The sequence below is a fragment of the Balaenoptera musculus genome, chromosome 13 (genome assembly GCF_009873245.2).
Source record: "Balaenoptera musculus isolate JJ_BM4_2016_0621 chromosome 13, mBalMus1.pri.v3, whole genome shotgun sequence".
Lineage (NCBI taxonomy): Eukaryota > Metazoa > Chordata > Mammalia > Artiodactyla > Balaenopteridae > Balaenoptera > Balaenoptera musculus.
Genome location: NC_045797.1, coordinates 77,606,864 through 77,632,530, shown reverse-complemented (window position 1 = coordinate 77,632,530; position 25,667 = coordinate 77,606,864). Strand labels below are relative to the sequence as shown.

The following is a 25,667-nucleotide window of genomic DNA, read 5'->3' as shown; positions in this document are numbered from 1 at the left end:
TCACACACAGCAACAAGGAATAGGGAAAAGGACAAACCTTGGTTTGTGAAGACAAACCTTGATTGTGATGAGATCTGCCTTGTATAAAGATAAAAGAAAAATCCAACATGGGACTTATAATAATAATAAAAAGAAGGAAAAGGAAGATGAGGACCCATGTAGAAAAAATGTTAAAGGAATATCTTCATCAGACTCAAAGGAATAGGCATACTCCTAAAGATAACCTAATTCAGGATACAGGAAAAAAATTAAAGAACAAGTCAAACGTTCTAAATAGTTATTAATTATTGAGTATTTACTATGTATCAGTATATTGTTATTCATTACTGAGGAGTTCTGTCAGAGCTGTTATAAATATATCACATGTATTAGCTCATTTAATCATCACAATGATCCCATGAGATGTTATTATCCCCTTTTTAGATATAAAGACTTTCCCAAGATCATAAAGCTATTAAGAATTCAAAAAGACATAGCTATTATGAGCAGGTGTAGAAATTTATTCATTCGTATACTCAAATAATATTTTATGGGTACTTACAAGGGGCAGGTACTATTCTAGGCACTTGGAATATATTAGTTGTGGGAGGGGAAAGAAACCTGCCTTCAAGGAGCTTGTATTCCAGCAAGATATAAATTATATAGTGTGTGAGAAGGTGCTGAGTTCTGGGGGGGGAAACGAGAAATTAGAGCAGGATATTGAAGTTAGAAGTACCTGGTGGGGGATCAAAATTAATGTATAGAGCTGAGTTTGAAATGGTTTTTAATGTGTCTGAGAACCTTGGCTTGTAATACGATAATTTAATCCAGTCATATTTATTTTGTGAATTGATATGTCAGTGTTCCTTCTGTCATTGTATGCTTTCTGATTTTTATCTTTTCTTGATGCTTCCTTCTTTCCTTACTTTTTGCTAAGTAGCCCACTTTACTGTTATTTCTCTGCCAAGTGTTTTGAAAAGTATTACTCTACTAATGGTTACCTTTAAATTATGTATATCATTTATTTCCTCTATGTACAGAAACTAAGCTCCACAAGGCCAGTCTTATACATGTCTTCTTACGTATTCTATTACTGAGCCTAATACAGCAGCAGGAGTATCAAAATATTTTTTTTTATGAATAAACAAATTAACAGTAGGTATTAACTACATGATCATAATTCTGCTCTGGGGCCAAAGATAGACTCTGGAGGGAGAAACTAAAACTACAAAGTGAATACAAAGAAAGGTGAAAAAATTGCTACAGAGGAGAGTGCCTCTATCCCAATCCTGACTAAGTGATCTTGAAAAACTTACCCATCCTCTTTGCACTTCTGTTTTTTTTTCACTTTAAAAATAGGGGAGAGTGGATTTGAACAGTGGTTCGTTACCTTTTTGTGAGTCATAGATCCTCTTGAGAAACCAATAAACACTAGCAATGTTCTCCACAAAAGCTTTATATACATATATCATGAAAAATAAGTTGACATATTTTATAAGATTATGAAAAGCCTTTAATGTGAACATTGCTTTTTGAATGTGAATATTGTTATGCAATATGAAACACTAAAGAAATATTTTTATAACATTTAAGGTAGATACACACATTAGATACATACACACAAAACCCTCTCCATATTTTATAATAAAGAAAGCCAAAACTCCTAAGCTGGAAGGAAAGCATTTATCCAAAGAAAGAAACAGAAGATTTATAGATGTGAAATGTTTGAAGTATTAAAGTCCAATACCTTCTTCTAAGTTCTCGTAACATATTTATTGCAGATAGGGATGAAGTCGTTAAGCTTAGCTTTTCTTGACAACCAATTCTGATTGGTCGACTGCATGTCTTAAGAGGTAGTACTCTTGAAATTCCATATGAAAAGTTGCCACCTAAAAGTATAAGACGATAAAAGTACATAAGGGAGTAAAAATCACTCATAGTTCTATGCTTAAAATTTTTACTAACTTCTAATCGTGATACTAGCAACATTTACTGAGTCACTGAGCTAAGTGCTTTGAATGCATTACTTTACTTACTCCAATCTCCATTTTTTAAAAGTGGAAAACTCAGCACAAAAAATTTAAGTAACTTGCCAAACATACAATAAAATAGCAGCTAAATAAAATCAGCGTTCCAGTCAGGAAATCTGACTTAACAACAACAAAAAAAACTATACAGGTTTTAAAGTTAACTTGATGTAGTGGTTGTAAAGACCATGTTGTTTTTCTATTAGAAGTTACTAGACTATACTGTTAATAATTACATTTGGCTTCTAATAGAGATTATTATCAATAATAGAGCACAAATGTATTTCATCTGTTATGTATCAATGGAGGGCTCTAATTTTGAAGTTTTTATTTAACATCACACTAACATTTTCTAAAAAGTTCAAAACATTTCATGGAGGTATATATGTTACTAAATCAGTTAAACAAGTAGAATCAATTACTCTTGATAATGAGTACCTCTCATTAACAAATACCTCTTACTTTGAGTACTTTTTAAAAAATAACAGTAGGGTACATATGTAAAGCTAAAAATGTATCAAGCTTTAATGAATTAGTGTGACCTTAACATAACAGCACATTATGCTAAAAACAGTGTAATCAACCTAACGTTAAATATGATTAAAGGTAAACAGCAATGATTTCTACTAAGCTGAATCAAATAGAATCTGTGTGTATCTATGTAAACAATAATGAAATAAAATACAAAATTTAGCTATATGTAAATAGAGAGAAAACACAAAAATAGCAATAAATCAGTTTATGATATTTTATTCAACATTAAAATTATAAAGTTAATTATAAAAATAAGAGGAAAATGTATTGCTAGATTTTTCATTTTTTAATGAAAAAGGATGGTCTAAAATAAAATTGTTGGACCATGTCTGATGCACTAGATTTGGTTATAAATTAGGTAATTTCAGCAATTTATGCTAAGTGTACTTCTTTATTATGAAATTATTGTTTCAGAAAAAAGCTATGATTAGTCTACTTGATTACTTTTTCAAAGTATAGCTTTCCTCTTTCACATTCTAATACAATAGATACTTCTGGTAATTTTGCAATGGTTGGGAATGGGAAATCACTGAACCAATTCGTATCAACAGCAGGTCTTTTGCAAAGCACATGACCTTAAACAGTCATTAAATTGTGGCTATAAGAATACGCTTCTTTGTCTCCTTGGATTTCCTACCATTTTTTAAAAATAAATAATGATCCCTTTTATTATTGCTATATACTAGATTAACTTACTGCTTTGTATTGTGTAACAATTCTAAACATCCAAGCATAATACCAGAAATTGCTCATTTTAGAAATCAATGTTAAAGAAAAAAGTCATGAAGGTTGTTAGTGGTCTTTTAGAAATAATGCCAAGTCAGTTGTTTTCTAAATCCTTGTAACTCAAAGTTCCAGCTCAACTCAAAGTCTAGCAGCATCTCCATCTGCTAGGAGCTTGACAGGAATGCAGAATCTTAGAGCCTACCACACAACAAAATCAGAATCATTTAATAAGACACCCAGGTGATTCGTATGTCAGATGAAATAAAAACTCACTTGAGAGCTGTGAGTTTCAGTTTTATCTGGGGACTTACTGTGGCCCATACCCAAGATACAGCCTCTCAGATAGCTCTGAAGATGTAAGGGAGGAGGTCAGCATATATGTGATTTTGGAGAAGGGGTACCTGCAATCAGACACACATCTTGGTAGAAGGTTACTGCTAGTCAGGAGGAACAGATATCTTAGTTAATTATTTTAGTGCTTTTCTAAGTATGGGAAGATGCAAGAAATTGGATTCACACAATTTTCTCCTGAAAATATCTATCTGAAGGCCTGTTCTGCCAGTTTTTCCAGAGCACAGAATGCCTCATTCCTGATCTCTGCCCTGAACTCCTTTCAGGGTGTGCTACAGGTCAGCAAGTGCGGTGGCTAATGACTCAATCCTTGTAGAGTCGGGTGACTAGTGACATTCTTTGGCTGACATATATCCACATTAAAATTAGAGAAGTATTGGTGCTAAATGATATATAAAGCACCTGGCACACTGGCTAGCTGGCATTTAACACGCTCAAAGTACTTGCCTTCTCCACACCACAAAGAGAGAAGAGAGAGACAAGGGGAGATAGGATACCCTGGAGATATTAGTAGTAGAAACTTTAATTGGAGGCATCATGATGACAAGTGGGTAGGTATCAATAACATTTCTGTACAATCAGAAGTTTTCCAATACCTTTAAAATCACCCTACATAAGCAGGCACCCACTCTCCCTAGGCAGTTAGTCCATTATTATCCCCACTTCACAGTATCTCCCAACTTTTCCCTTACACTATGGATTTTAACAAGCCTCAGGAAGATCATTCCATTTTTATGCACTTTGAAAGTGGATGCAAGACAACAATCCTAACATAGTATTAAATAACTCTGGCTGACCTCACACGTTATTTTTCATATTTCATGACAAGGAGGAACTTTTCCTTGTGAAGCCACAATAGAGTATCATGGGTTCAGAAATCTGCCTCAAATATCCTTTTTATTATCACAATTAACATCATGATGACAATATGGGTTTGTGCTCCCTAATCTTCCTTTATTCTATCAGAGAATATGTTCCTAAACCCAATTTCTTCCTTTCTTCCTGTCCTAGAAGAAACAACCCCTATCCTTTTCAGGCCAATTCCACCATCCCGCTTTTAGTCTTAGAGAGTATTGTTCCTTTAATTATTTCCTTTATTCGTGGGAGAAGAAATTTCCCATGGGCTTTTGATCTTCCAAGGACTTGGATTAATTTTTAAGAGTATTTCATTGTAAGCTAAGAAAAGAGGAAATTATGCAATTCTGAAGTGACTGAATAAAAGTACCAGGGACAGCAATTCTACTGATGAGAAGCCAGGAGAAATGCTTTGAGAAATGATGCATGACTGAAGGTATTTTGGTAAATATACTTCACCTACATGATTATTATTTCTAGATCTAGTCTTACTGTGTAATACCAGCAATTTCTGACCAAATGAAAACGTAGTTATTCAGAAAATAATTCCCTAATTTTAATCCAACTCCTACCTCACCCCCATTGGTACTACAAGTTAGAACAGGTGTTAGACTTAGTGTGTCTTATTCTGATATTAAATACCTCTTAGGCAAAGGATAAGGTTAGCTGTTTAACTTTTCTTCAGTTTGATTTTTTATAGTAAGCAAAAGTTTAAATGCCATAGTCCTAAATCATGTTAATATATGTAAATGATGCTAATTTCTTTCAAAATCACTACATAAAAGGTACATGTAAAGAGCCTCATAATCTTTCAAGAATAGAAAACAATGATAATAAATTTATAATTGGGAGTAACATCAACATAAATCCAACTTAGATAAATGCCTTTTTCATTTTGCTAATTAATGTTACATACATTAGATGTGTATATTAGGTATATATAAAACACCTATCTTATCATATAGTTATTGCAATGCATCACTGCAAATATTTAAACAGTTTTAGAGTGCATTTCTAATTACATTCTAAATGATATTTTAATTTTTAGCCAATTTTTAACTATTGGAATTTGCATCAGTAAATTATTAATATTTACAAAAGTATTAAATCTTTGTATTTATTTGTTAACACCCTAAGTATATTTTCCTCATGCTAAAAGTACAAAAACACAATAATCATCTTAGAAAGTATTATAGAAAATAACTAAAAATCTTACCTCCCTTCACTAAATAATTACATTTTTCTTCCTTAAATTCATCAGAGAAAAAAGCTGGTCTTTCAGGTGAAGGTTTTTCACAACCTAAAAATAAAGATCAATGTGTTATAGCAAAAAGTAACTTTTATATAAAATGTTAATACTATAAAAAATTACTTTTTCAGGAATATTTCCTCCCATTGGCTCCTAATATTTAGGTAAGTAAAACAGGATATTTCAAAGCTCCTTTTAAAAATTTCATCACTTGTTCCCATCAACTTCAGTATATTATTTAATGTTTGAACAACCCTTTATAGAAAAATAATAATGCATCAATAAACATTGTCTTATACCTTATCTTCTTTTTTGCCAAAATTCTATATTTGGCCTACACAGAAAAAAAAAAAAAAGCATTTTCTTTTAACTCAGAAAGTATATTTTAAAACTAATTTCATACCTTCCTTAGAAGTAGAATAGAGTAATTCTTCCTCTGATGTTCTTAGACAGCAATATTCATTAGGAACTTCCTGTTCTCCATTTTTGGGTACTTTTTTCCATTTAAACAAATTTTGGTGTTTTTTATGCGTATTAGGACCTGCTATCGTATCACAGAGCAAAGAAGATGAACATATTTTGTTTTCTGTACCCATTTTCAAACCTTCTTTAATCTCCGTTTTTACCTCCTCTACATCATTATTTTCTACAAAGTAATTTTCTTGCCCATTGTTGGTTTCCACAGTGCTTAGAATTTCATTTTCCATACTAATTTCATGAAACATATGAAGTTCTTCAAGTACTAAATCAAATTTACTCTTCATCTCAAAATCGTTTACTATTGTCAGAGCATCTCTTGATAAACACTTGGCAGATAAGTCCTGAAAACATTCATTGTTCCCTACACTCAAATGAGTTTCAAATTGAAGATTAAAACATTCTGAAGAGTCATTCTTTGGATGAAAATGCTTTGATTTAGCTAACTCACTTTCTTGAAAAATATTCTCAGATTCATTTCTGTCAGCTACATTATTTCGATTAACATATTTAGTTTCTTCCACACCTACTTTCTTACTCATTAATGAAACTGGTTGCACAAAAAATATGCCTTCCGTTGAATAAAAACTCTTTTTCTCTTCCTTTTCTATCTTAATATCTTCATGAACTTGGCAACTGTTTGTTAAACTTTGGGCTGTGACTTTTACTTCCTCCTTCAAAATTAAGTCATATTTTTTTTCTCAACTTCACTTATCAAGTCCCCAAAGGTTAGCACCGGAGTTATAGTCGTCAGATCGGTTTGTTCATTGTGTTTTTTGTCGTGGCTTGCCTGTATAGTCTGTTGCCTAATATTGAAGAAATCTTCAAATATGCATTTAAAATTAAATCTGTTGATCTTATTATGCTTTTTGTTTTCCTTCAGAATATAAATCTTGGTTCTGCATATTTATTCATAAGTTTTTTTATTAATATATTTCTGGATCTGTATAAATTGAGGACAAGACTTAACATGTGTTTAACAGTTTTAGGACTACAGTGCACCCAGTTTCCCACACTCATGAGTCGTTCAGGACAACTCCTATTCTTGTAACTAATTTCTTTGTCAAAAAAATTTCATCGATGTCATCAAAGTCCATTAAAAGGGGAATTTTTTCATATGTTTCAAAAATTGGAAGTGTATGTTTTTAATCGTCATACTGGAGGAACTGATAAGTTTTTTCACTGTAACGTTTTTTTGGATAATTCAAATATATTACCCATTTGAAAATGCATCCCTCTTCTAATTTAGAATCATTTTCAATTATTGTTAAAGAGTCAAAGTTATTGAGCAAAGATGTTATGTTGGTTTTCAATATAGTATTTAGAAGGTCTAAAACACTGGTTTGTAAATATATGCTTAAATATCATTATTTCTATTGACATTCATATTCCTAGTTATTAGATTTTGAACATCAATTTGATTTTTACACTTCAAAATTCCATACCAGGTTAAGATATTATTATCTTTTTGATTTCCTGAAATACTTTTAAGGAAATAAAAATTCCTGTAATGAAATTTTCAAAATACTGCTTAAATGAAAGTCTTTTTGTGTAGTGTAACATCTCAACTGTAGCATATTATCGTTTTCTCCTTTACCTTTTAACCAAAAAATTTTTATTAAAGCTTTTTGACTACCCAGTGTTTCTATCATGAGAGGCTCTGATTTTCCTTCATGTGTTTTCATGACTTCTGTATTGTGATAATTTTCTTTGCTTAAAAGATCTGTTTCTAATAATTGTTGCAAATTCAATATTTCTCCAGTTGTTTTCATATTTTCACATTTAGTTTTGTAACTATCCATAATCCAACAATTTTTCCTATTTTTTCTCAAAATAATGTTACAGTCCCAGCTTTTCAATTTTTCCGATCTGGTAGATATGTAGCTGTCCAGGCATGTTTCTGCCTCTCCCAATTTGCATTTTCTAGTTTTATAGTGAAATTCTTTGCAGAGTCCATTGCATCAGACTTGATACTACAGTGATTATAGTAGTGTAAACTGATCAAGTCTTTTTTCTCGCACGAACACTTGGTTGCTGAGTGACTGGTGGTTACTTCCATAACATTCAGAAAAAATATTTTCTGCATCCACAGTTTTTTCATCATCCTGTAACTTTTGCTTCTTAACATCAGTCTATTTTGGGACCAGTGAATGTTTGTGAAATCCCTCACACATGCCTCATTTTTGTCATTTTTCTTCATTATTTCCTTTAAATAGACAGAAGACATTTTGCTATTTAAATCAGTTGGAAACTCAGGGATACTTATCGTGCTGCAATCTCTAAAATAGCTGGGTTTGCCAATTTCCATGCTGGGCGTGGTTGAGATTTTGATATTTTAGTGTAGATGCTGAAATGCTATTTTCTTTTTTATTTGATTGGCATAACGCTGTCAGCTTTACATCTGCTCTTAATATCATGAAACGTTGATTTGGTTTCCTTGTAAAAGGTAACATCTAAAAATGAATTTTTCTGTCTGTTTTGTGCAATTATTGTCCTCCTGGCTATTGTCTCTCCCCTGCAGTAAATATCGTTTTCCATCCTCGTTTTTAATTGCCTGTCCATCATGTATAGAGGCGTTGGGCAGCTGACCAGCCTCTGTTGCAGATCTATCACTGCAATGCACACCGAAGGGCTCTCTGTCATACAGCCCTGGTTCACAAGACGTTCTAGAAGCCTTCAAACCAGAATCAAAACTTTGTGAGGGGAGAGACCGCAAACAACTCTTCATCTCAAACCTGCTATTTCGGCATCCCAGATTACACATCTGCCTCTCACCGACAGACTTCTCCACACGCGAGTCTGTGGAGTTATCAAAAATCTCCTTAGCTGAAACCAGGAGCGCCTTGAAGGGTCTGGCCGACGACTCCCAGACTTTTTCCGCCTCTGACAAGCGAGGCACCAAAGGCAGCCACCACCCCGCCTCAGAAACACCACCGGGCTCCTCAAGACGGGGCCGCTTACTACGGGGTGGTGGGGAATCAGGGTCGTCAGGAGGCGGTAAAGGGGAAGCAGGCTCCCCGAGCTCCACAACCTGAGGCGCGCGCTGCGTGAACGACATGACAGCGATCTGAGGGAATCTGTCAGAGGCTCCGGCCGGACTCGGGTCTCTTAGCAGGCGCAAGGTGGCTCCGCCCCACCGCGCCCCCCCGAGCCCCACCCCCCGAGCCCGCCTCGGTCACGCCCCTGACACTCCCCTTGAGGCCTGGCCTCGGCCCTAGCCTCAGGGCTAGCCCACCTCGACCACGCCCCGCTCCCGCCCCCATGGCCCAGGCCTAGGCCACGCCCCCAGCCACCGCACTCCCGCGAGTCCCAAGTAGTCTCTCTCCCTCAAAGCACCGAGCGCCTGGGACCGTTACTTTGTCTCTTTTTAGCGCCCTTTGCTATTGCCAGGGTTGCAGCTGATAGAAACTTTGTCTTCCCTGTGGTAGAATTAATGAGAAAAGTCAGAATCTCTTTTTTTAAATTTGTGAACGGAAACAGCTTTATTTTTTTAATTCTACAACTCTGTGTTTTCCTCAGAAGCGACTTCTCCACAGTTTCTCCCGAGCGTCTTGTCCAGTAAAACCGTGTAGTTCTGTAAACACCAAACCAAAGCTCTCCGTGTGCGGAAAAACTTCCCAAAATGCTCTTAATGACCCCAGTGGCATTGAAAAATCAGGTTTCCACTTCACTCATGAAGTGTGTTTTGGAAAGGACGGCACTGGTACTTAAAGATCTGAATATTCAGGAAAAAAAAGTGTGTAGAAACTATTATCCAGATAAATTATTAATCTTCATTTTAAGACTGTAGAAAAACAAAGTTTTCATATGCGCTGTGGAGTTGTCTTTCCCAATATTGTGACTGCCACTACTTAAAGATAAAATTATATGTTTTCAAGCTATTCTGTTTATTGTAGGCATGAATAATCATACAGTCTGAGTCACACATAATAAATTTTGTAAATGTTGTTTTTTCTTTTTCCTCTGCTTTGAGAACAATTTATTTATTATCTTCTGTCAATTCTGAGTTTTGTGAATGTTGTACTTCTAAAGAAGAAAATGATTTTCAAAATGTTTATTAAGAAACTTGCAATTACTGCTCAGTAATCAAAAACATCAGTCCCCTTGATGACTGTCTCAAAGTTGATAAGTTGTATGTTCCCTGGTTAAAAAAAATAAAAATTATAAGGACTGCAATAATGTGAAACAGGAATCCTAATTCGTAACCCATAGGTGTATAAATGGCAAAATATGACTGGCATAATACTTTAGGTCATAACTGTTCACCAGCCTCCTGTCTTGTAAATACTTAGAGATGCTGTGATTCCAATTCTAGGCATTACTTTGGCTGTGAATTCCTCCAGAGAAATGTTTACTTAAATTTGTTGAAAGCCTTACAGTATAGCACTTCATCAATGCTGTAAATAAGAATGTGGCAGTGGCTCAGATTATACCTCAGGGAGTTCTCGAAGTGCTGCTTCTATATCTTTAGTTCCATTGTTTTTTTATCCCAGGTTTTCCGCAGTTCTACATTCCATTCGAATGCACTCTGTTCTATGCTTTAATCAGCCTCTAGACTGACTTGCATAGCCAAGGTGGATGTAACTGGTACATTAACATAACATTGGAAATAAGCTTTCTATCTGTATAGGAAATGCATAGCTTTGTCATTCTAGATTGATCTGTAACTTGGTGTTTGTTTCTCATCTTGCTAGTTTTCCCCAGAACACACTATTTTTTAAATCTCTATCACACCATTATTTTAAAATTATGTGTTGTTTAAGGACTAGAATTCAAATAAACCCAGAAGTTTTCAGTTAATTCAACAATTGTTTGAGAACTATGTCTAAGATGCTCTTAAGTGTACAGAAATGTATGGGTTTTTTTTTTTTTTCCTGAAGAAACATAGCAATGAAGACAGGAAAAGAAGTCTTTTCTTGCACTTACTTATTTCAACATCACATTAATGACCACTGTCATTTTCATCAATGCCTATTGAAACTACTATGTGTGTTTTTCCTTTATTTTTAAAATGCTACCTTGCAAATAGTTATGAGAAATGCAGGAAATTGTATCTTCAACTCATCTTAATCAAAATATAAATGAGACGTCCAAATCTTCCCTACTCTTCAAGGCCCATTTCAAATGTCACATTTTTCTATAGCACTTTACCTGCCCTTACTTAGAAAACTCCTACCTCCTTAAAAAACAGTAAACTGAGCTTTAAGGCCAGCACCTGTCATTCCTTTCAGCTTGGTGTCCTATTACAGTTCAGCTCTGAAGGAATGAAAGAATGAGATAAACCTCATACTTAAAATATGACAAAAGCTCCTGTTAGAGTTAAGTCAGAAATTCACTCAGTACCACAGGATGCCTGAAGTCCAATATCCTTAGCACGGCATGGCAGATCTTCACAACTAGATCCTACTTTAACTTTTTTGGCTTCATCTCTTTTTACAATTTGCCCTTGTGCTGCCTACACGAGACTGTTTGTTATTTTCTTGTCTTTTCATCCATGTTCTCAATGTCCTTCTCTTTCTTGTTATTTTCTTGTCTTTTCATGCATGTTCTCAATGCCCTCTCTTTCTCCATCTGACAAATTCCTATTCAGCCTACAAGGGTTCTACCCAAAAGCTACCTCCGCTGTGAAAGCTCTGCCTCATCCCTGCCCTATCCAAAGCGCAGCCAAATTATTTGTATCCTCATCTGTGTTCCTGAAGAACTTAATTTTCAACTATACTATAACACTTACAACATTGTATTGAGTTGTTTACATCCCCTCTACCAGACTCTGTGTTAATCGGGGCAAAGATCTATTCATTTTTACATCCCCAGCGCCTCAGTTAACTTCAGTTAATGAGAAAAAATGTAATAGTATTACTGTTACTATACCATTACCAATCCAAATGGATTTTGTGGTGTCTTAAGTGTGTTTTAAGCTTCTTGTTTTGGTTTTGATTTTATATGTTAAAATGGAGACTTGCTTGAGATCATACCAACATAGAGCCAAAAATTGACTTTAATATTACCAGTATTAAATGCCATTTAAATTTCATGGTAAGACCAGATATTCGACAGGACAGTTTTCTATTTTATGCCTTTTAATAAAGCATGTAAATGATGAATAAAAACATTCAACCTAAAAACTTTATTTCAGACTAAGATAATCAAATATATTTTAAAACACTTAATAAGAACAACTAACAAAAATATTTAAACCAGGGCTTCCCTGGTGGCACAGTGATTAAGAATCCGCCTGCCAATGCAGGGGACACGGGTTCGAGCCCTGGTCCGGGAAGATCTCACATGCCGCGGAGCAACTAAGCCTGTGTGCCACAACTACTGAGCCTGTGCTCTAGAGCCCACGAGCCACAACTACTGAGCCCACGTGCCTAGAGCCTGTGCTCCGCAACAAGAGAAGCCACTGCAATGAGAAGCCCGTGCACCGCAACGAAGAGTAGCCCCCGCTTGCAGGAACTAGAGAAAGCCCACGCGCAGCAACAAAGACCCAGCACAGCCAAAAATAAATAAAAATAAAAATAAAAAATGTATTTAAAAAAATTTAAACAAAATACAGGGGTTAAAGAGGAAAATATCACTTACTAAAAATATTTAAAATAAATATTGCTATACATAACACAAAAAGCAATTTTTATCAAGTCACTAAGAAGTTCTAGTTGGAAAAATATTTCAGAAAACCACGGTGCTCTGTACATCCACATAGGCAATTAACCTTTCAGCAGAGCAACAACTGTAACAATAAAATGGTCTTAAATGAGACAATGTATAAGCAAATACTTTAAGCTTTAAATCACCTCCTTATTGTCAATTTTCATTAATGACATCATTATCTACCCACTCTCCTAAACTAGAGACTCTTAGTGTTATCCTTATTTTTTCTCTCTTTACAGTCTTTCCTCCTCACCCAACCCTTATGTAGACATTCATCAAATATTGTTAATTCTATATCAAATATAACCCAGGAATTAATCTTCTATTCTTTATCCATAATGCTTCAGCTTTATTTCAGGCCCTCATCATCTCCTGCTGAGAACAGTAAAAAGAATGATCTTTTTACTAGTCTCCCCTCCACTTCTACCCACCACTACCATGAGACTTTTCTTCTTAAAATATAATCACTTTGTTACCTGTTTCCTGACTTAACAACTTCTTTTCTCTTTGATACATACAGAATAAAATACAAGCTCTTTAATTTGACATGCAAAGTTCTTCATAGTTCATCTCCAAACTGTTTTTTTCAGCTTCTGTATACTTCCACAACACAACTAGCTTTCCTGCAGCACTAAGCTTCTCACCATTCGTCAAATATATAAAGCCCTTTCACAATTCCAGGTCTTGGAATTGCTGGTTCATTTGCCTAAAGTGTAATGTCAGGCCTTAACTTAAATCTTCTGAAGTCCTTCCAGTTTACAGCCATGTTGTATGTTTAGACATCCACAGTTTCATCTGCTCCCCTTTCTTTAGTTCTAAATATTATTTCATTAACATACTATTATATTTTTGCATTTTTAGCTATTCAAAAATAATCATTACCTGAGCCCTCAGTGTTGGAAAACCAGGGCGGGGGAGGCTGGAAATGTTCAACTATTTCCAACACTCATCTGATGGTCTAATAAATTTCAGCATCAATTAAAAGATTCTTTGCTGCTGAAATAAAAGCAAGAGTCTGTATTATTTTGTAATCCATGCAACTGTAAATAACACCTCTTTTAAAAATTAATTGTGAATTCTTTTCAATTAAACTTTCACAAGAATCTTTTCAAAATTTTGAGATAGCAAAATGTCTTATCATTTTTATCATACAAACTTGTAATTACTTAGATTGGTTTCTCCTTTTGTATAGTTTTTCTGCTGAGATTAGTCACTTTGTTTTGGTTGGTTGCATAATAAATATTTAGCTGGACATGGCAAATTCATAGAACTACAATTTACTTCAAATTTTGAAGGAACTACATACATTTACATTAAATACAAAATATATTTAACATAAAAACTATGCTAAACATAATTTTTTATCCTGAAAGCAAAATAGAATAATATTTAGGTGAGTAGGTTCTGGAGTCAAATTGTCTATGTTTGAAGCTATGGTCCACTTCTTCCTAGCTATGTAATGTAAGCAAATTACTTAACCTTTCTGAGACACAGATTCCTATCAATGGGAATTATAAAGTAGAACCTACCTCATAGGCTGTTGTGTGATCTAAATGAAATACACCACATAAGGCGTTTAGAAGAGAGTTGGCTGTGTAAATAGATATTCATTAAACATTTCTTAAGTTATGATAGTTATTATTAACATCACACTAGCAAGGTTAGACTGGCTCCTACAGTTTAACGAATTGAACACTGGCATCTCTTCCCAGCCCCAAATGTCAGTCATTTCCTGTGGGTAGCTTGGAGTAGGCCATGATGGAAGTATTTCTATTTAAATTGCTAAAATCAGCAAACACTACAAATTAGGGAGTTTTTTTTTTTCTTTCTAGAAAGCCAGTTGTTAAACAGTTACAAGCATAGTATTGAATCAAACTCTATTTCACAGTACTCTAGAAACATTACTGTATAAATCAATTCTCACTACAGAATTGTAGCCTTAGCAGCCAGGCAGTTTTTTTCTTTCTTGTCTGGCTAAGGTCAAAGAGAGGAAATTTGACAGACTCTATATTGGTGCCAAGACACAGTGTGAAAACTTTATTACAACAAAACAAAACAAACAAACAAAAAAACTATGTTAATTTGTTTTCATCTCATTTGATCCTTTTTCATGAGTGAAGAGCCCCAAAATTTGCCAAATACAAAAAAGTAACTGTACTTTTCAATATTTTAAGTTTGCTTATGGCTCTATGATTTCAGAATGGCAATAGGTTCAGTTCAGAGGAAAATAATGGGTCAAAAGAATCCTTCTTCTATCATTATTTACAGCAGAGTGTAGTCACTGCTTACTGTCAATCAATAATCATTGACATCTAAATAGTAACAGTTTTCAAAGTATGTTAAGTAAATGCTCTCATCTGATGATTTAATTATCCTTTGACTTGCCGAATGAATATCTATTATCTGCAAGAAAGTATGCCTCATACTGAAGTAAATGCTATGACATACAAAATGTAATCTTTGTCGCTAAAAAATGCATTCTGGCCAGAAATATGCATATAAAAAGATAAATATGCATATAAATCTAACACTACATGGCCCATTATGTAGCCTAGTTAATCAGGTCGTTCACAGCTTTGTGCTAGTCTATTTTCTAGCCTGATCTCCAGCAACTCCTTTCCCTTCTTCCATGCCTCTCACACTCTACCTCACCAAATTGCTTACAATTCCCCAGATACTCATGTTTTCTTTTTGTTGTTCAGTTTTTAAGACATTTATTGATTATCTATTATGTACCAGGCACTGTGTTAGGTATTAGATATTCAAAATTGACAGTCTTTTTTCAAGAAATTTACAGTATAGTAGGAGAAATAGACATATAGAGTTCATTACAATATAATAGGATAAGTGCTACAGTAGAGGAATATCCAAGCACTGAAGAAAGAGGACCAAACCTAGTCTGGAAGCTTAGGGAAGGTGCTCAGGAAGAAATGGTGCCCAAAAGCTTATTCTTGAAGGATACATTCATTCATTCCATTCCTATGAGCTGTAATTTTTTATAAAACTCCCTTTCTTCTCCATACTAATCAATTTTTATCCATGTCCCCACCATTTCAGACTTCTATTGTAATACTTATAAAATTACATAATGGTTGGTTGTGTATATACAATCTACTCCACTAAATTATTAGCTCCTTGACACTTAGAACAGTTACCTTGTTGCACTTTGTGTTTCCAGTGTATAGCATGGGACCTACCATACAATAGATAATAATATTTTTCTAATTGTTGTGTTGAATATATACCAAGTGAGTGATATATAAAATAAGCAGTATTAAGAAATAGATCCTATAAGGAATTCAGTGAAGGAGGAAATGAGTTCTAGATAGGAAGGCAAGAGATTTTACAGTGGGAAGAATTGAACTGGGCCTTGAGAAACAGAATTTAGACAGCCTAGATTCTGTTTCAACTAGAAAAGAAAAAATGACCTAAGGTCCAAAAAATAGAGCTCTGCTTTCTCAGAGATAAAGGAAGTATAGAAATAGCTCTAGCATTGGACTGAGATATAGAAGTAAAGATGAACTAATTAGGAAAGTCATTAACCCAAGGGGTCTGGTTACAGGAAGAGCTACCCAGTCAGGATATAAAACAACTAGGATCTAGAAGAAACTGAGTGATATTTTTAAAAACCAAATCTAAATACAGTCTATGATATAGTAACGTACCTATTATGAATGTAATATGTGCCCCAGAATTTCTCCAATTGTAATGAATCAGTTGAGCATGCTTTTCATAACTGAGTTCAGCATGTTCTATACATCAGTGGATCTTATAAGAGGAGAATTAATTATATAAAAATGTGACCAAGGCCATGACTCCCTTGAGCAGTTTTTTGAAGGAGTCTTGAAAAAGAGAGCCAAGAATCACAGAAAATGGGGAGGAAATGTAACTTTAGGACATGGGGAGAGGCACTTAGTTGCCCATGGCAGTATGTTGTCACACAATTCTATTAAAGAGCAATCTTTTCCCTAATTTTTAAAAGTTTCTCACAGATAACTATACCCTATGAGAAACAAAGTAGGGCAAGAATACATGTTTAGTTTTGTAATGTTATCTGACACATATGCATTATATACATAATACAGTAAGTCCCCTACATACAAACAAGTTCTGTTTCTACAGTGCTTTGTAAGTCCAATTTGTTCGTAAGTTCAACAAAGTTAGCCTAGGTACCCAACTAACACAATCAGCTATAGAGTACTGTACTGTATGTAATAGGTTTGTAATACTTTTCACACAAATAATACATAAAAAACAAACACAAAAAATAAACATTTTTAATCTTTACAGTACAGTACCTTGAAAAGTACAGTAGTGTACTACTGTACAACAGCTGGTGCTTCTTAGCAGTACCAGCTATATCACTGCCGCTTTTATGCTTGCTTCCAGACATCCTGGGCTTGATATAAAGCTACTGTCTTACTGTACTCTATGCATACCATACAGGAAATTACACAAAAGCACAACAACTTGTGGAGGATGCACGCACGTGACGATGTACGCCAGACACGTGAGCTAACTTACGTGATTGGACATGCGAACGCACATTCTCATCTTTGAAAGTTCGCAACTTGAAGGTTCATATGTAGGGGACTGACTGTATTTATTTTACATGGTATTTAATTATGAATAAAAAGGAAAGTTACAAAATGTCACTTGTTTTACAACTGTGCCTGAGGCCAGTCATGCTAATCACCCACTTACTACAATTACATATCAGCTTCCAAAAGCTAAGCCCATGATTTCTGGAGACCACTCAGAGGGACTCTAGAGGTGACTCTCTTAAAAGTTATGTAGTTCAGATCTCGGACAATAACCTGGAAAAACATAGATACAGGATATGGGCTACTGGTTACAGTAAAAATGCCATGTTTTCAGAAAATAGAGAAACAGGGCAGGGGCTGGGCTTGGTACATAATAGTTAGCTAAGCAAAGACAGAACCACAGTAATCATGATTGGGATGATCCCTTTTTTATATGTGAAAAACTAAAAGGTGAGAAGGAGAAGCAGAAGCAGAAGCAGTGTGACCATATATTTCCAAGCTCTAATTAGGAAAAATAAGTATGTGTGTTCTCCAATATAAAAATAATATAAGGAATCAAAGGATTGTCAATAGAACTTTAGTTTAATATGATCTATGACCATCCATGTTTTGTAACAATTTAATGTTCAATAATAATGTACAAAAAGGCACAGAGGTTTTCTTTGGTTTTTGCTTATAAAATCTCTGCTGGGTGAAAACAAACACAAAAAAAAACACCTTATTTCAATTCAAACAATATTTAGTACAGAATATGTGCTCAATGCTGTATTGAATGCCATCCTCTTCTTGTAGTCATGAATACTTAAATATATATGTGTCTCCCTGTTGAATCGCCTTCTACTTGCAAAGCAATGTAATAGCTGCACCATCTTCTCCACTTTTTACTCTCCAAACTCCTCTCTTTAATAATTTTTTCAAAAAAGACAATATTTTAACTTCTGCATGCCATTGAAGAAAAGACCTCTTCCATTGGATTTGATCTATACACTAATTGTCTCAAACCATAATTACGTATCCATGAAGTATTGATACAAGGTCAAACTTTGTCAGGAACTTCAAAGTAGAAAGAGACTCTGTCAGTTTAAACTCCAAAAGGAATAGCTCAAGGGTCTGCAGGATAGTTTGGTACTGGGGGCTGACAAATAGAAGACTAGAAACAGAACTGTGACATCATTCACCATTAACCCTTTCCGCAGCCCTTGTCCTTTAGTACAGACCTACAACAAGAGTATTAGGGTTTGCATATAGTCAAAATTGCATTAACTGTGCTGCTCAGAAGTGTGCCTTTACTTTGCCAGAGCTTCAGTAGAATTACAAAATGATTTTTGGCTTTATTAATTTAAAAAAAAGGTATTCAAACTCTGGCAAGAAAATAACGTCACATTTCAGGCTTTTTGCGTTTTTGTTGTTTTTGTTATTTTCTATTGCTTTTTCAGAATGAGCACTATAAATTTAAATCAACTTCAACTGAAATCATAGTAAGAACTTTAAGGTGGAGAGTAATGTCCAGAAATCTGTTGAGAGGCGATATAGAGAGTAGTTAAGAACATAGGATTATAGACTCTCTACCCCAGAAGTCCTCCTCATGCTTCAGTCCTCTACTTCTTTACCTGGGAAGTTTGTTCATTTAGTGATAATTCATTGTGTTGTACATTTATGAATGATATTTTTCTGTATGTATGTCTTATTTCCATTTTTTAAAAAAAAGAAAGAAAAAAGTGTTGATTCTGGAAGTAAACTGCCTAGATTTGAATCCTGGTGCCATAACTTACTATCTGTTTGACCTTGGGGTAAACTCCTTAACCCTCTGTGCCTCAATTTCTTCAACTGTAAGATGAGAATATTAGTAATAGTACTTGCCCCTTGTGGTGGTTATAGGATTTTATGATTCTATATGTGTAGGATTTTATATTCTATATGTAAAACACATAGAGCAGTGCCTTACACATGACAAATTCTATATAAGCATTATAGTTATTAACAGTAACCCATTCACTTCTTTAACCATTCTAGAATAAGAATCTTTAGATAATCCTTTAAAAAATCATTTAAGGGGATTTCCCAACTTCTAGATTTTTCATTGATTTGTCAAATTGCTCATTTTTTCCCCTTTGTTTTACAGAGAGCTCCATGGGAAATAATTCTTTTTCATTTTCTCTCTAGATTTAATATAAAAGGAAAAGAGACTAAAATATATACCATTGGATATTTCCAAATATCTTCACTGATATATAGCTATCACTCTGTTTCTCAAATACACTATTAAGTCTGCTTTTTCAAGTGTGTATAACATATGTTTATTTATTAATTCTCATTTAAGAATAATTAGCTTAGCACTTTTGTGACTATATCCTGATTTTCTCTTCATCAATTGTTATCATTTAGAGTTTTTTTAATGGTTTTCCTAAATACAGCCAAATAAGACCCTCATTCCTAAGGACTCAAAGGTATTTACTCTGGGAACCAGTTTTTACTCAATGGAACAGACATTAAGTACTGAGTATCTATTATATATTCAATATTGTGCCAGGTGCCATACAAATAAGTTATGACACAGAGACAAGGCATTAATAACAAAAAAAATTTAATAACAATATAAAGGTTTAAAATTTTTATATGTAATTATAAATAGATTATATAAATAACATATACTGTGGTTTAAAAGAATTGAGTTATTAAGGATTAGAATGGGTATAAGGCATCATAGAGAATATTTATGATTTGGATATAAACAGAATAGTAAAATATATTCCAGATGAGAACAAGAGCAGGAACAAAGGCATAAATAAAAGTGTAAGATACAATTGAGCAATAGTGAGTAAACAGGTGTTTTCGAGAGAGAGTGGTTTTGTAAGGGGGTAAAAGAAGATAGACAGGAAAGAGACTTGAGGTCAGGGTGTTCAGAACCTTGAATGCCAGGCTTAAAAGAAAGTGTGAACTTCATGCTATAGGGAAGACTATATTTGTGGGTTTGCTTCAGGAGAAAGAGGTATTTAAAATAGCCTTTCAGAAAAATTCACCTAGTGGCTGCATTAGGATGAATTAGAGACAAGTGGGAGAGAATGCTGTCCCTAGCAGAAATTAGTTAAGAGGCTATTGCCATACACCTAGAAATATTAAGGATCTGTATTTGAGCATCAACCATAGGAATGAGAAGGAAAAAAATGGGAATGATATTTTTTTAAAAATATGATTAGAATTTAATTACTGTTGTGCTGTTGTGAAGGTAAAGAGTCAGCAATGAGTCCACAGTTTCAAGTTTAGATGATTAGGAAAATAGAGACACCATTAAAAGAAGAGAGAAGTGGGAGAGGCTGTAACTTGTTTGACGATATATCACAAGGGTAAAGGCTAGGAGTTTGGTTTAAGTATATTGCATTGAAGAAATTGCTAAATGTTATTGCACTAGACTTCTAGTTGGAAAAAGAAATGGAGCTCAATAGCAGAAAGAGCAGAAACTAGGAGGGTTTTGGTTTCATTTAGGGGCCTTCATTTGCTGGAGTTGAAGATTAAAAATTCTGGCAATCTTCCTTTTAGGTGACTCATCTAGAGTGTTAGAGCAGGTTTTGACAGGTTAAATCTGGAGTGACATGTTTCCCATCCCACCCTGGTCCTTTTTACTGGAAGGGAAGGGCCTGGTTCAGTCCACTAATAAACAGAGTTTAAAAGCTACTGAGTGGATCAACATCTGAAGGAAAACCAGAACTTTCTTTTAAAAAAATCTGAATTTGATTGTAATAGTCATGAACAGGTTCATCAGATATTTGTGTGGGAGCCTATGTTTTGTTCCAATCAACAGGCATTGGAAAAGCCCTAGGAATTGCCCAATAAAGTCATCTAGTATTAACCAAAATTTGAGAACAGAACTGATTAAAATAAAAAAGGGGCTTATTTGGGGTTTGTTAGGACAGCAGCCTGGAGACACAGATTGAAGAAGCGCTTGAACTGTCAAAATGGGGGGACGATTATAAAGGCAGGAAGCACAAGGTTACAGTTAGTTATATGAATTGTTTATCAAGAATTAATATTGGAGCTGGCAAGAAGTAAGGGTGCTTGTTAAGTAAGGATTGGTTGGGCTCTGAAATGGTTGCATAGTTAGAAGGGAGAGAAGAACTTGAAACACAGTGTTGCAGCTAGCAGACGTTTTAAAAACCTTGGGTTAGGTATAGTTCACAGAAAATTCAAGTTCTTAGTGGTGCAGGAATGTGCCTGAGACCTGGTGCTCAATGGCTGCCCAAATCCATTTTTGTATGCCTGAACTATGATTACTCCATTATAATTTTAATTTGTCATCACTAGCAATGCCCAAGCCTGATCGTACAATAAGTTAGTGGGGCTGGTGTTCTGGTTGTTAATTCTAGAGAACCTTCTGAAAATTTTAAAACTGCCCTAATAGACCACTAGAGGGCTAGCAAATGATTCATACAACTTCCTCATCACATGGATATAAATGTATTTTAATCACGTGTGTATGTTTTCATGCTGGACTGAAGCCTTCCTTTGCAGACAGGCTACTGCCTCTTCTGTGGATAAAGTTCTTTTGGAAAAAATTATCCCTGCTTGGGGAATTCCTCTTGAACTTCATAATAATCGAGGAATCCAGTTTCCTGGTCAGGTGCTTTGACAAGTCTTCACTGTTTGGCCAGCTTTACAGTATTTTATTGCACTTAACACCCTAAATCCTGTTAGTTGAATAAACTGACAGCATTACTAAGACACCATTGGCAAAATTTGTAGAGGCCCTCCTAATACCCTGGCCAGAAGCATTGTCACTGGTCCTTCTAAATCTCAGATCCACCACTGTTGGAACTCATAAACACTCACCCTTTGAGATAGCCACAGGATGCCCAATGCACTTGGCTCCTGCTTCTTTTGACCCACAGCTAATATTGTGACCCACTGGAAATTTCATCTACTGGAAAAGACACCTCCAGAAGAACTTTCTTCAATCTTGCTGAAAAGGCTCCTATCAGGTACTGCTAATCATCCCTTGTGCTACCAAACTCCAAGGAATAGATTCTTGGATTTATATGACACACCTAAAGAAAGTGCTGAAATCTACCTGGATCTGCACATCATCTCTGGTGACCTGAAAGTAAAGATTTTCCAGAAATAAACTAGATAAACATCTGATGAGACAGATTTCCCAAGATATCTGAACCATGCCTCTTAGAATTTTGTCACCAAACTTTGATGATAACATAACGCTTCAGATGCTCTCAATGCCTATGCTCTTGATAACATATGGACTTTCGATAAAAAGTGCCTGAAGGTTGTCCCTCCTACCCCTCCTTGTTACTCAGCATGTGACTTCAATATGTTTCCCATCTGTGTACTTTCCCTCTGACAAGACACAGAACACTCAGGAAAGGCCCTTCCTGGCATTGAGGGACAAAAGCCACTGGAACTGGAAACCTGACTCTTGATCAGTGATGCATTTAGAGAAAAATCTTGATTAAAAGGGAAAATATGAAAAATTAATAAACAGAAACCTAAATTAAATAGACTCAGGAGACCAGAAGGGGGAATTCTCACACCATATGACAACAGCAGAGCCCAACAGGAAGAAGAAAAACTCCTCCTCTTCTTTCCTGGCAACAAGTGAGCCAATGAAAAGCCAAGGACTCTGTGTTTACTATAGCCCTCCTAACTTCCTTTCCCCCCTCTATAAAAGAGTTCCTCCTCCCCCTGGCTTGTGCAAGCACTTGTACGGGCTCACCATGGTTGCAGACCTCAATTGCAATTCTCTGTAGATCCTGAATAAACCCATCTTTGCTGGAAAAATAACTGGCTGTCTATTTGTTTTAGATCAACAAGTATAACCTACACATAGACAATCACTTGCAAAATATTAAAATATATGACATTTCCTTTAGAAAGTATAAAAGGGAAAACCATTTAAACTTTTACAAAGGCCTTGAAAAGCTATGATCAGGTCCAAGGAACAGTCAGAGAAAAATATAGTCTAGCACAACTTTCATTTGGCAGGAGGAAGAAGAAGAAGGAGGAGAAGGAGGAGGAGGAGGAGGAGGAGGGGGAGGAGGGGAGGAGGGTGGGGGAGGGGGAGGAGGGGGAAGGGGAGGAGGGCAGGATGAAGGAGAAGGAAGACAGGAGGAAGAGACATCTATCAATACGTAAGGAAGAATAGAAACATTTTCTTGGCTTGCAAATGAATTATACTGGTTGCTAAAGATGGTTTGGTTCCAGTGTCCAATGCCAATTGTAAACACTATTGCCCAGTCAAATAAATCTAGAAACTCCCTTTTGTCAAATATAATGTTCTCTTTCTTTCATAAATCTAATCACATGGCATTCACGGAAATTAATTCAAGCACTAAGTCACTTCTTGTTTAAATTCCTTTATAATATATTCCACTACATATGGTGCAAACCTATATTGAATAATAAGAAATATAATCACCTGATGTAAGATGTTAAGTTTTCTCTTAAAATCAGTATAAAAACAACTGTTTTTCATTATTTGGGGTTCTGTAAACAGAAAATTATGTATCACACTTACTATACCAATTATGAAACAGAATCATTATTGTTATAAAAATAATCTTTCCAATTATCAGAATGCTCAACTGAATTTTAATTCTTCTAGATAGTAAAATCACAGAAAAATAACCCACTGAGAATGAACACTAAAGAGATAGAGGAAATTAATCCACCAAATAATTGCCAAGCTTTATTATGAATCAGGAATTTGGCATTTTGAATGAATCAAAGTAGAGATACAAGACACAGCTTCTGCACTAAGTAGCTTTAAAATATAGTTGGATATTAAAATCTAAAAGGAAAACTATGTGTCTTGGTGGTATTTCATTGATTATTCCATGCATCTTAAGTCTAATGAAAACTGAAAAGAAGAACTATCACTCTGGAATAGATTAATCAGGGAAGTCTTCACGGTATTTGAACAAGAACTTGAAGAATAAGTAGGAAATGTTACAGCTATCCAAATTCAGCAATGCCCTGTAATCTGACTCGTTGGTGGAAATCTGCCAATCCATCCTAAAATTCCTCATTTGGTGGTACAAATTGGTGAGTCAGGAGATCTTTGTTTGAGAAGATCTTGCCCTGCTCAGGCTCATTTAAAAGATTCTACAGTGGGCCCTTAGTATCTATGGGTTCCACATCTATAGCTTCAACCAACTGAGGGTCAAAAATATTGGGGGGGAAATTCCAGAAAGTTCCAAAAAGCCGAACAGGCAACTATGTACATAGCACTTACACCGTATTTACAACTATTTACATAGTATTTACATTGTATTCAGAATTAAAAGTAGTCTAGAGCTGATCTAAATTATATGGGAGGATATGCATAGGGTATATGCAAATACTAAGCCATTTTATATAAGGGACTTGAGCATCCATGAATTTTAATATCCACGGGGGTCCTGGTACCAGTCCCCCATAGATACCAAGGGAGGACTGTATTCTACCCTAATTCCAGATCTAGGATCTGGTCAGAAACTACTACCACAGCCTGTTACTTGCCCCAGCTCCAGTTCACCCCACAGAAGAGTATCACCATAACTACCAAAGAGGACAATTTTCTGATGGAAAAATATCTTGTCATCAATCTGAAGAGATTCATCTTTGTCATCTTTCTATTCATTTATACTATTTTTGAATAAAATGCATCACCAAGAAACAGTGTGATCCTTCCTATGGGAGAAGCAGGAGAGAAATATTCAGAGAAATAAGTAGAAAGCATACTCACCTGACAGCAGCAGGGACATTGTGTCTTAACTGCCTTAATGTTCCTGAATAAGGCTTCCTTAATTAGTTTTAAGGTGACCCTACAAGTTATTTTAACAGCTGCTGGAGAGATACAGACCACTCAGATGAACACTGGTAGTTTCTAAAGACATAAATAGAGTTGGGTTACTGTATTCTTTCCTCCTGGCCTAAGTGGCAAATCGTTCACACAGCTTTTAGGATACAAAGAGTACAAGCATAAGTAATATCATTAATGGTCCATTCTCAAAGATTAATAGATTTATTAGCTCCTAAGGAGAAAGAGCTTCAATCTATTAAGAAGTATTTAGAAAACCTTATTTTTAAAAATGCCTGTTTAATTCATAAAAGCCAAAGAGTAAATTTTAGCTGTTTCAAAACCGATCCTCATCCATTGGATTCAAATTGCTTTCAAATGGCCATGACTCAATGTCAATCACTTTATTTTTCAAGTAATACAATGATGTATGAACATTTTAATGTTTCCAGGTAGCAGGATTTTAATAAAATGTGGCCTTTATAAATTTA

The 25,667-nt window shown here is 35.1% G+C and overlaps 1 protein-coding gene across 1 annotated transcript; it reads right to left on the bottom strand.

Annotated features, from left to right (window-relative positions):
• Positions 1-1,653: 1,653 nt before the first annotated feature.
• On the bottom strand, positions 1,654-9,256 carry RAD51AP2 (RAD51 associated protein 2). The gene is given in 15 exon segments (XM_036873809.1): positions 1,654-1,776; positions 1,778-1,868; positions 5,689-5,772; positions 6,125-6,901; positions 6,904-7,173; positions 7,176-7,262; positions 7,265-7,564; positions 7,567-7,724; positions 7,726-8,093; positions 8,096-8,224; positions 8,226-8,329; positions 8,332-8,528; positions 8,530-8,573; positions 8,575-8,688; positions 8,690-9,256. Coding segments are annotated over 15 exon segments (3,354 nt in total). The 3' UTR covers positions 1,654-1,712.
• Between the last annotated feature and the right edge of the window lie 16,411 nt (positions 9,257-25,667).